The following is a 12,610-nucleotide window of genomic DNA, read 5'->3' on the forward strand; positions in this document are numbered from 1 at the left end:
GTGTCAGAGGCAGTGCGGTTGGCACAGGATAGAGCAGGGTTTAGGGCTCTTGTGCATAGGTTCGCTATGAGTCGCCAACGACTCAACGACACATAACAACAACAACAAGTTTACTAAACATTATTTACGGAATGTTTTTATCTTTTAGATTTACTAGATAAATATTATTTTTCACTGTGCTTGTAACAAGATATAGTGAAAATTTGAAAGGCTGTTTTCTTTATAAAACTAAGACATTACCTGATCTTACCAGTTTCATAAAACCACTAGGTCACAATGAAGTATGCTCTTTTTGATCACTTGGCTTGATTCATAGTTGTAGTTTAATTCATTAAATCACAATTGGGCAGATATTTTTAGGATAATAGTTGATAGAAGCATCAGTTCTTCTTAATTCTCTCTTTGATACTTTATCAGATTTAATGCAAAGCAAAATTGAAATAAGGTATAAAATGTTTCATCCTTCCTATTATTGATTGGCTAGTGAGGTGAACTGTACAGTCTTTAATGTGGAAAGAATTGGAAATACTCCCATGCTGATAATATATGAGCACATTGTAGTTTTCTCCTGATGTATAGTTTGGGAAGAACCTAGATAAGACCCAAACCTGCTACCATCAATTTGATTCCAACTCATGGCAACCGTATCTTGGGTTTCCAAACATCTTAATGAGAGTAGATTGCCTCATCGTTTTGCCAAGGAAAGGTTAGTGACAGCCTAACATTTAACATACTGTACCACCAGGATGGCAGAGAATAGTTCAGGGTTCTGATTCATTGTTCATAGGGTCTCTATGAGGTGCAGTGGACTCAGTGGCACCTAAGAACAATAAGCTACCACCAGAGCTTTCCTGGTAAGAGGGGTTAACTAGTCAGACAAAAATTTTGTCTCTTGATTATTTGCATAATCCCCTATGAAAGGAACTTGAAATTTTGAAGAAATGTTGTCATATCTTGTATTGACATAATTTCATTTTTCTCTCTTAGAAAAGTCGGACCCGATGTTTTTCAAACTCTTGGCCGTGATCCTTTTGTGGATCTTCAAATACATTTGGTTTGACATGTACAACCATTTAAGTAGAAATTAAGGAGTGCCTATATCATGTAATATACTTAATGTGGAATGTTGGATTTGTTGTTGTTGTTATGTGCCATCGAGTCGCTTACGGCTCATAGTGACCCTATGTGCAACAGCCCTAAACTCTGTTCTGTCCTTTGCCAATCGCACTGTCTCTGATACTCCCATCCCGATTATCCGTCACTAAATCAATCCACCTCATAGAGGGCCTTCCTCTCCTGCGCCATCCCTCCACCCTCCCAAGCATGATGTCCCTCTCCAAGGACCGGTCTCTCCTCACTCACTACATGTCCAAAGTATTTTAGACGGAGCCTCAGAATCCTCGCCTTCAAGGAGCCACCCAGTTAAACCCTTTCCAGGACAAATCTGTTTGTTTCCCTAGCAGTACATGGTATTCTCAATACTCTTCTCCAGCACCACAGCTTAAAGGCGTCAACTCTCCTTCAGATACGTAAAAATAAATAATTTCTTTGGTCATTGTCAAACAATTTAAAATATATTGCAGATCAGACTTTATCTATGCAACAGTGTGTTAGACCTTAAAGCTAAAGGTACCTTTTGCCCTAATAGATGGGAGACTCAGCTTCTAAAATCCGAATATTAGAATATCAGAAAAAAATTAAACTAAAAAGAATTAGTAAACAGAAATCCTTGAAAACCTAACATTAAGATGACAAATTGGAAACTGAGAGGCATTCACTTAATAAATGCTTTCCGTATTGGATCATATCCTATCTTATACTATTCTTTTTTTCTGAACCATTTCCCAGCCAAAGTATAAATATTTGACTTTCACTCCATTCACTCTAAAGTAGTTACTTTTTTATTGTCTGACTTTAATAGAGAACTTTTACTTTTCAGCTTTTTTCTACTCTTCGCCATTTCTCTATTACCAGTAGTAATTTAAGAGCAATCAGCTAAAGACAGTAGATGTCTGTTTGGAATTTAATTTGGAGTTGAATAGTATGTTATTGCTAAATTAATTGTTCCTGCTTAAATTAATTTCCTTTGGAAAATGCTGTTTCCACTGAAGTAAATGAAAGTGTGCCTTTGTGTATACATACTGTTACTGACATTTGATATTATTAGGTTTTTTTCTTTTTCAGTATACAAATTAAAAAAATAGTGCATGATATTTAATAGTTGATATTTTTCTTCTCAGAAGCTTTATTTTCTATTTATATTTATTCTGCCAAATGTTTGTATAAATGGTCTAATTTTCTGTTAATTTGGCTGTTTTCTCATTGCTTTATAGAATGATTATTGTTGTTGTTAGTTGCTGTTGAGTGACTACAACCTATAGTGGTCCTCTCTGTCAACAACAGTTCTAACTTCTGTTTTATCCTTCGCCATCCTGAAACTTCCTGGCACATTAGAGCCCATTGAGGCAGTCACTGTGTCAATCCATCTGGTTGGGGGTGGTGGTATCTTCCTTTCCTTCGCTGGTCTTTTGAAGCATCATTTCTTTCTCCAAGGGAAGCACCCCTCCCTCCTAGCAACACGCATAAAGTATGTGATGCAATGCCTCATCATCTTTGCCTCCAAAGAGCATTCTGGATCCACTTTCTCCAAAGCATGTTTGTTTGTTCTTTTGGCAGTCCTTGGAATGTTCATTACTCTTCTTCAACACCACAGCTCAAAAGCATCAATTCTTCTGTCATCTTTATTCACTGTCCAGCTCTCAGATGAATAGCAAGTGATCAGAAAGACCATGGCCTTAATCAGATGCACCTTAGTCCTCAAACTGATATTTATACTCAATAACTTGGAGAGGTCCCTAACTGCGGACCTTACCAATGCACTCTGTCTCCTTATTTCCTGGCTGCTGGTACCAAGGGTATTAATTGAGAATCCAAGCAGGATGAAGTTATTGACAGTTTCAGTCTCCTCTTCATCTATCATGATGTTGTCTATCAATCCAGTGGTAAGAATCTTTATTTTCCTGACATGGAGATGCAATCCATAGTGAAGGCTGCATTCCCTGATCTTTTTCAACAAGTGTGTCAAGTCCTCCTGATCTAAAGCAAGCAGAGCTGTGTCATCTGCATAGTGAAGTTTATTGATGAGTCTCCCTCTGATCCTGATGCCACATTCTCCTTCATAGAGGCTAGCTTCTTGAATAATTTTCTTAGCATACAAATTGAATAGGTATGGAGAGAGAATACAACCATGAGACTCTCCTTCTTAATTTTAAACCTTGTCGTGTTCCCTTGCTCTGTTCCAACAAAAGCCACCTGACCTAGGTATCAGTTTCACATGAGTATAATTAAATGCTCCGAGGTTTCCGTTCTTCTCAATGTTAGCCATAACTTGTTATGATCCACACCATCAAATGCCTTTGCATAGTCAATAAAGCATAAATAGACATTCTTTTGTTATTACCTACTTTCAGCCAGTCGTATCTACTACTGTCAGTCTGACATCAGCAATGATATACCTGGTACTTTTGGCTCTTCTAAATCCTGCTTGAACTTCTGGAAGTTCCCCATATATGTACTGTTCTACCTGTGTTTGTTCTTCAGCAGTACTTTCCTTTCATGTGATATTAATAATATTGTGCAATATTTTCCATATTCCATTGGATCACCTTTCTCAGGAACGGAAACAAATATGGACTTTTTCCTATCATTTGGCCAGCTGTCTGTCCTCCAAATTTCCTGGCATAGAATGGTAAGTGTATCCAGGGCTGCATCTGTTAATTGAAATAAGTCAACTGATATCCCATCTATTCCTGTGGCCTCATTTTGCCACAGCCTTCAGTTCAGTTTCCACTTCCTTCTTCACTACCATTGGCGTCTGTTCTTGTGGTCCATCCTGCAATTCTTCATTGTTACTTAGTTCTTTTTGCTATAGTGATTCTATATATCCCCTCCATCTTCTTTCATAGCATTCTGGGTCATTCAATATATTGTATGTAGCATCTTTTAATATTGTGACTCAAGGCTTAAATTTGTTTTTCAATTTGCTCAGCTTGAGAAATGCAGACTAGTTCTTCCCTTTTTATTCTCCAATTTCCACTCTTTCTGCACATTCTATTATAATACTTTGCTTTGTCTTCTCTAGCTGTTCTTTAAAATCTATTCAGCTCTTTTTACTTCTGCATGTTTTCTCTATGCTTTGGCTTCTCGATGCTTTATGGCAATTTTAGTCTCTTCTGACATTCATTTCAGTTTTGTCTTCCCCCTCTGTTATTGTAATGACCTTTTGGTTTCTTCATGGATGATATCCTTGTTATCATCCCATAACTTATCTGGTCTTTGATCTTGGTGTTCAATGCCTCAAACCTGTTCTTAAAATGACCTTTAAATTCAGATAGTATTATATTAGGGCTCTCTTGGACCTATTTTAACTTTTTTTTCTGCCTCAGTGTGAACTTGCATGTAGTATGACCCAAAATACTCCTCTGGCCTACTTTTGACTGCCACTGTTGAGCTTCTGCAATAATTCTTTCCACAGTTTTAGTCAGTCTTATTCTTGTGCAGCCCGCCAGGTGAGGTCCATGTAAAATGTCACAACTGTATCTTTTTTAAAAGGTGCTTGGAATGAATAAATCATTGAAAATACAAAATTCAGTCATCCTGTTTCTTACCTCACTTTTATCACCAAGCCCATATTTTCCAACTACCATTCCTTCTTCACTGTTTCCAACTTTTGCATTCCAGTCACCAGTTATCATTAACACATCTAGTTTGCATATTAGGTCAATTTTGAATTAAAAGATTTGGTAAAAATGTCTTCATTTTTAGCTGTATATGTAGAATCATATATTTCAATAATAGTTGTATTAATGGATCTTACTTACAACATTGTCTTTCAGGAAAGAACCTGAAATTGACATTTTTGTTTTTAAAAAATTTTTAATTGACTTTTTTACTGTGAATGTACCACCATTCTTCTGTTTTTCATTCTCACTATAGTATACCATATGATTCAAAGTGGCCAAAGGTAGTCCATTTCATCTCATCTCACTAATGCCTAATATGTCGATGTTCATGCATTTCATTTCATTTTTCTCAATTTCTAGTTTTCCAACATTGAAGCTACATACTTTCTGTGTTACAGTAATAGTGATGATTGCCATTATTTTTTCTCATTTCACTTGATTTTCATTCTGGGCTCTACCACTACTTCTATAACTAAAACTGATTTGCTATTGGAGTTACAAATTAAATTGCCAGTTTGGGGAGAACATTGTTGTAGTTGGTACAGTACTTTTCTGTCAATTTGCTGTACTGATATAACTTGTGTATTGCTGTGATACTGAATACTATGCCATTGGTGTGTTAAATGCCTCAAGGTTACCCATGGACAGATTTTTGGTAGAGCTCCAAGATTAACACAGAGTAGGAAGCAGTATTGGCAACCCAACCTTCCGAACATTAAAGGAATGTGTATAGTTATATTAGTAGGATGACTGTTAATCCTTTGTTATTGTTGCTTCTTAATATTGTCCAGATTTTTCAAGTACTATTTATTAAACGACTGGAACAGCACATCAACAGAGAACTGCCAGAAGTCCAGGCTGGTTTTAGAAGGGGTCATGGTAGTAGGGATATTGCAGCTGATGTTAGATGGATCTTAGCTGAAAGCAGGGAATACCAGAGGAATGTCTATCTCTGTTTCATTGACTATGCAAAGGCGTTTGACTGTGTGGATCATAACAAACTGTGGGTGACTCTGAGAAGAATGGGAATCCCAGAACACTTGATCGTTCTAATGCGAAACCTATACTTGGACCAGGAGGCAGTCGTCAGAACAGAGCAAGGGAACACTGAATGGTTCAGAATTGGGGAGGGCATATGCCAGGGATGCGTCCTATCTCCATACCTTTTCAACCTGTACGCAGAACAGATTATCCGGAAGGCTGGGCTCTATGAGGAGAAATGTGGGGTCAAGATTGGTGGGCAATCTGTCAACCTGCATTATGCAAATGACACAACCCTGCTTGCTGAAACTGAGGAGGACCTGAAGCGCTTGCTGCAGAGGGTCAAGGACTGCAGCCTCCAATATACATTGAGGCTCAATGTCAAGAAGACAAAGATTCTCACCACTGGACCAATTGGCAGCATCAGGATGGATGGTGAAGAGATTGAGATTGTTCACAGCTTGGCTCCACGGTCAATTAAAAGGGAAAGTCTGCTGTTAGGGACCTCTCCAAAGTACTGAAGAACAGTGGTGTCTCTTTGGAGATTAAGGTGCGTCTGATACAGGCCATGGTCTTTGCAATCACTTGTTATGCATCAGAGAGTTGGACAATGACCAGGGAGGGTAGAAGGAGAATTGATGCCTTTGAGCTGTGGTGCTGGAGAAGAGTGTTGAGAGTACCATGGACTGCTAGGAAAACAGACATATTCATCCTGGAAAGGCTTAAACCGGGTGACTCCTTGGAGGCAAGGATTCTGAGGCTCCATCTAACATCCTTTGGACATGTTGTAAGGAGGGACAGGTCCTTGGAAAAGGACATGCTTGGGAGGGTGGAAGGACAGTGCAAGAGGGGAAGACCCTCTCTGAGGTGGATTGATTCAGTGGCTCGGGTAATCCGGATGGGAGTGTCAGAAACTATGCGATTGGCACAGTACAGAGCAGAGTTTAGGGCTGTTGTACATATGGTCGCTATGGGTCACAAGTGACTCGACGGCACATAACAACAACAACAACAACAACAATTTATTAAATGAAGAAATGAACATTTTTATTTTGTAAAATGTAACAATTTTTTTCTTTAAGCTTTCATAGCTTTTGTTTGTGTAGAAAATTTTCCTACTTTCAGAATATGCAAATATTTCCCATTATCTCTTTAGTTACTGGTTTTCTAAGGGTGTAATTCACCCAGGATGAAATTTCCCATCTTTTCCTTACAGAGTCAGTGGTGAATTTGAACCACACAGAGGTCTAGCCTTTGGGTTAAAAGCCCAAGTTCCAGCTAGGTCACTGAAGTCCCTCAAGTTGTATTCAGTCAAAGGTACAGTTATGATTGTTGAGTCAGGACCAGCTAAGTGGTAACCCTTCAGTGGGTTTTCAAAGTCTGTAAACCATATGAGAGTTGATTGCTTCCTTTCTCCTGTGGAGCAGCTGGTAGCTACAGACCACTTACTTGCCTTTGTCAAGTACTACTCTTTACCACTAGGCTACCAAAGTGCCTACATTAGTTTCTTTTATTATAATTTTTAATCCATCTAAAATTTATTCAGATCTGTTGATTATCACTATGAGACATAGGGAACTCTGGTGGCCTAATAGTAAGAATCTGCACTACAGTCCCAAAGGCACAGTTTGAATCCACCAGCTGCTCTATGGGCGAAGGGTGAACAGTTGCCTCCTGTGTGATTGATTGCCTCTGAAAACCAGCTGAGGGTCAGCTGAGTCTGTTCTGACTTGACAGCATACAACAACTGAATTTATTTTAGCTGTGGAAGGAAATACTGATACGTAAAGTCATTGTTATCATATTGCTGAATTAGTATGTAAGGTTATTTGTGAACTCATTTCTGTTCCATGAAATTTTTCCCTGTGGCAATAGCAAGTGGTATTAATAATTTCCGTTTATAAAGAATCTTAGTGTCTGTTGGGCAAGATTTCTGTCTTGGGATAAATTGTATTCCCCCCAAACAGGTGCTTGTTTACCTCAGCTTGATCCTTGGTATTTTGGTCATGTAATGTCACAATTATGTTCTGATCTCTATTTATTTATTAAGCTAATGGACAGCATTGTAAAAAGGATTAAGAGTGGTATGAAAATGTCAACAGGAACAAAATGCAATCTACTTTCCTCTTTGCCTCTATCACCTCATGAAGTCAAGGAGCTCCACTTACTGTAATAAGTTGGTTTTTCTTACCCTGATGACTTTTCTTTTATCTGCAGACCCATTCTGAAGAGCGACCATTCCAGTGTGAGGAGTGTAAAGCTTTATTCCGGACCCCGTTTTCTTTGCAGAGACACCTGCTGATACATAACAGTAAGTCACAGTTAAAGCAATTAAGAACAAATGGATATTTTAAACTTTGTTTTCATTATCTTTGAAGTTGTAGGCATCATGAAAGTGTCCTTCATTTTTTCTTTAACATTATGCTATGTTCCTTTAGTAAGATTAATAAACTTATGGCATTTTTAGTTCTATCGTATATTCTCATTATTTAAAAAATATAATGGGAGGTGTGGTGATCTATTAGGTAAGAAGTTGTTCAGTCTTCTCCTTTGTAATTTATAGGCTCTCAAAACCTGCTGGAAGGTTAGCTTTGAGTCCATTCAGATGCAATGGCAACATAGTGATGATTAGTTACTTTACATACAAAACTATGTCATAAGATCACAAATATGTCTTTGAGGTTTCTTTTGGAAAAAAACAACATTACTCCCTTTCAAATGTAAAGATTAATGAAATCTATGACTTAATACTCATATATCTGGCAAAATTTTTACTGGCATTTAAACTTTTAATGTTGGAAAATACCAGAGTACACATCAAATTTAATCCCTTAGATTGAGAAGTATTGGAAAAAAATGAAGTTTACAGAAGGAATCAGTATTTCAAAGTATTAAAATAGTACTAAGATCTCACATAAGGAGGTGCTTTCTGTAACTTGCTACACTTCTTCTCTTTTCTTAGTTCTGAGCAGTGCATTTCTCTCCCCTTTTGGATTTTTGTGTAAATATATCATGAACATTTCTTTAGCAGTTTCCCTCAGATCTACTTTCAGAATATTACTGAATTTATAGACATACTGCTAAAGGACATTAATCATTAATTTATGTAATCAAACTACTACCTACTGCTCAGACTGACTCATTATGGGTCTCCTTTGGATTTTTAAGGCTAGAAAACTTTATGGTATTAGACTGTCCATTTTTCTTTTGTAGAACAACTGATGTTGTAAATTACAGACCTTTTGGTTCACAGTCCAAGTTTCTACATACTACATCACCAGGGCTCCTTTTATCTGTATTTAGAAGCTGAATGTTTCATTGCTAAAAAAGAATTTTAAAAATGGATTTTCAAACTATTGAGTCTCTCACTCAGGTATGAAAATAACCAAAGATATTTATATTTTATAAATATTTTGTAACGTAACACTTATTTTTATTACTTTTCATTTCAGATAATCAATCACTAGACTATCTTCTGTAACAACATAGAAACTTTTTTACAGACAGCATAAGGAAATCCTTAAGGGCTTAAAGTTAGGAAGAGTGGTGTCAGAGTTGTATCCTCTTTCCATACCTATATAATCTGTAAATTATTCAAGAAGCTGGACTTGACAAAGAAGGTGGCATCAGGACTGGATTGGAAGAAAACTCATTAGTAACCTTAGTTATGCAGACAACACAACTGCACTTGCTTAAAGTGAGGAGGACTTGAAGTACTTGCTTCAGAAGGTTAAATACTGCAGCCTTTAATATAGATTGCATCTCAATGTCAAGAAAACAGAAATCCTAACCTCTGGACCATAGGCAATATCATAATTTTTGTTATCATTATGTGCCTTCAAGTCACCTGCAACTCATAGCCACCCTATACACAATAGCCCTAAACCCTGCTTTATCGTTTGCCAATCTTACTGTCTCTGATATACCTACTCCCATTACCCTAGTCACTGAATCAATCTATCTCATTGTGGGTCTTCCTCTCTTGCACTTTCCTCTGCTCTCGTGAGTATGACATCCCTCTCCAAGAACTGGTCCCACCTTGTAACATGTCCAAAGTATGTCAGACAGAGCTTCAGAATCCTCACCTCCATGGAGCAGCCTGGCTTCACCCTCTCCAGGACGAGCTTGTTTGTTCTACTGACAGTCCATGGTATCCTCAAAACTCTTCTCCAGCACCACAGTTCAAAAGCATCAACTCTACTTCTATCATCCATAGTCATTGTCCCGCTCTATGATGCATAGCAAGTAATTGCAAAGACCATGGCCTGTATTAGGCACAGGTGCACCTTTGTCCCCAGACTGATGTCGTTATTCTTCAGTACTTTGGAGAGGTCTCCAACAGCCGACTTTCCCATCGCAATTCATCTTTTAATTTCCAGGCTGTTGGTACCAAGAGTGTTGATTTTAGAGCCAAGCAAACTGAAGCTGTCAATAATCTCAATCTCTTTACTATCTATCATGATTCTTCCTATCGGCCCAGAGATGAGAATATTTGTTTTATTAACATTGAGCTTCAATCCCTATTGAAGGCTGCAGTCCTTGACCTTTTGCAGCAATTGCTTTGGGTCCTCCTTAGTTTTAGCAAGCAGGGTGTGTCATCTGCATAATGCAGATTCTTGATGAGTCTATCGCTAATCCTAATGCCACATTTCTCATAAAACGCAGCCTCCTGGATAATCTGTTCCGAATATAACTTGAAAGATATGGAGATAGGACACGTCCTTGATGCACACCCTTCCCAATTTTGAACCATGCAGTGTTTACTTGCTCTGTTCTGACGACTGCCTCCTGGTCAAAGTATAGGTTTCACATAAGCACAATCAAATGTTTTGGGATTCCTATTCTTCTCAGAGTCAGCCACAGTTTGTAGTGATCCACACACAGGCTATACATGTGGATTTCACCTGATGGTATGCATAGGAATCAGACTGATTACAACTGTGGAAAGAACCACTGGAGAAGCTCAATATCAGCCATGAAAACTAGGCCAGGTGCTGATTGTGGAACAGATCACCAACTACTTATATGCAAGTTCAAGCTGCAGATGAGGAAAATTAAATCAAGTTCGCAGAATCAAAATTTTACCTTGAATCTATTCCATGTGAATTTCAAAACCATCCAAGGAGCAGGTTTGAGGCCTTGGACAATAATGAGCAAAGACTGGATGAGCTGTGGGAGGATATCAAGAATATCATCCAGGAAGAATGCAAAACGTCTTACAGAAATAGAGGAGGAAGAAAAAAACAAGATGGATGTCAAAAGAAACTCTAAATATTGCACTGGACAGCCAATAAGTCAAATTAAAGGGAAGAAATCAAGATATTAAGGAGTTGAACAGAAGATTCCAGAGAGCAGCGCAGGAAGACAAAGTACTACAGTGAAATGTGCAAGGCGCTTTAGTCAGAAAATCAAAAGTACCGAACTGGCTCAGCATCTTTTAAGCTAAAGGAACTCAAGAACAAATTCAAACTTCAAGTTGCAATACTTAAGGATGCTTTGGGCAGAATATTAAGTGATCCAGGATGCAATAAAAGAAGATAGAAAGAGTATACCAAAAGTATTGGTGGACACAGAATAATTTCATGAAATAATGTATGAGCAAGAGCATGTGGTGATGAAGCAAGAAGTTCAAGCAGCTCTGAAAGAATTGGCAAAAAACAAGACCCCAGGAACTGATGGCATACGAATTGACATATTTCAACAAACAGATGCTACCCTTGATGTGCTCATCAAGTTGTGCCAAGAAATCTGGAGGATAAACACCTGGCCAACTGGCTGGAAGAGATCTGTATTTGTTCCCATTCCAAAGATCACCTTTCTTTGGAAATCATTTAACAGTATCATTGATACCACATGTAAGCAAGATTCTGCTCAAGATTATCCAAAAATGTCTGGAACAGCACATCAACAGAAAAATGCCTGAAGGGCAGGCTGGATTTAGAAGAGGCCGTGGCACTAGGGATATTACAACTAATGTCAGTTGGATATTGGCTGAGAGCAGAGAGTACTAGATGCGGTAATGAGTAGTACTTTAAAAATTCTGCTAGTTATAATACAAACAACCCAGGAATTAAAATATGAAGGAAGAGTAGTTAATTGTTTTTAAGGACTTCTCTGTTAAAACTTGGTGAAATTTTTATACAGGGACAAAGATTTTCAAGATTAGGTTGTTAAGTTTAATGAAAATGCTTTGATATACATAATCTTGGGTAATTTTCCTTTTCCTTTTTTCTATTTCATACATTAAAGATTTGATACTGTAATATGAGTATAGTCTATGATATTATTATTATTACTGTCTTTCCTAAATTGATATTTTATTTTACTGTTGTTATATACAATGTAATCATAACTGACTCTGTCATTACTCATGTAATCGCCATGGTTTGCAGTCATTTTATGACAAATGATAATGAAAATATGTTAGTATAATTTTTCTCTATTAAGAAGATCCATGTAAGATGAAATAATTGACAATTTCAGGCTTTTTTCCATTTATCATGATATCGCTTATTGACCAAGTAGCATTTTTTCTTTTTTTCTTAAACTCAAATTTCAGTTGTGTTTTAAATGAACATTTACAGAGAAGTTAGATTTTCATTCATTGATTGTTACACATTTTACCCCTTCTCCGTTCCTTTCCCCTCACCCAGCTCACTTTCTTTTTTAAATATTCACTCGTTGTTGCACAATTACCTGCCCTTGCTACCCCACCTCCCGTCCTTTTTGCAATGATGTACCTCTTATTCTGGGCTATGGTTCTACATCTATTCCTGGGGCCTTATTTTTTGCTATTTCCTTCAAAGCAGTTTGAACTTCTTCCTTCATCACCATAGGCTCTTGCTCATATGTTATTTCTTTAAATTCCTCTGAAGTATTTCAGATAA

At 37.6% G+C, this 12,610-nt stretch overlaps 1 protein-coding gene across 2 annotated transcripts in view; it reads left to right on the plus strand.

The window, feature by feature from the left end:
• The window catches only part of PRDM5 (PR domain containing 5), a 341,046-nt gene that overhangs the window by 191,661 nt on the left and 136,775 nt on the right, over window positions 1–12,610 (plus strand). For both annotated transcript variants that reach the window (XM_006881055.1, XM_006881056.1), the window contains one exon: window positions 7,941–8,034. In XM_006881055.1, coding sequence (XP_006881117.1) covers window positions 7,941–8,034 — 94 coding nt within the window. The remainder of the gene's footprint in view (window positions 1–7,940; window positions 8,035–12,610) is intronic.

Source organism: Elephantulus edwardii, unplaced genomic scaffold (genome assembly GCF_000299155.1).
Source record: "Elephantulus edwardii isolate Elephantulus edwardi_28Jun2011 unplaced genomic scaffold, EleEdw1.0 scaffold00012, whole genome shotgun sequence".
Classification (NCBI taxonomy): domain Eukaryota; kingdom Metazoa; phylum Chordata; class Mammalia; order Macroscelidea; family Macroscelididae; genus Elephantulus; species Elephantulus edwardii.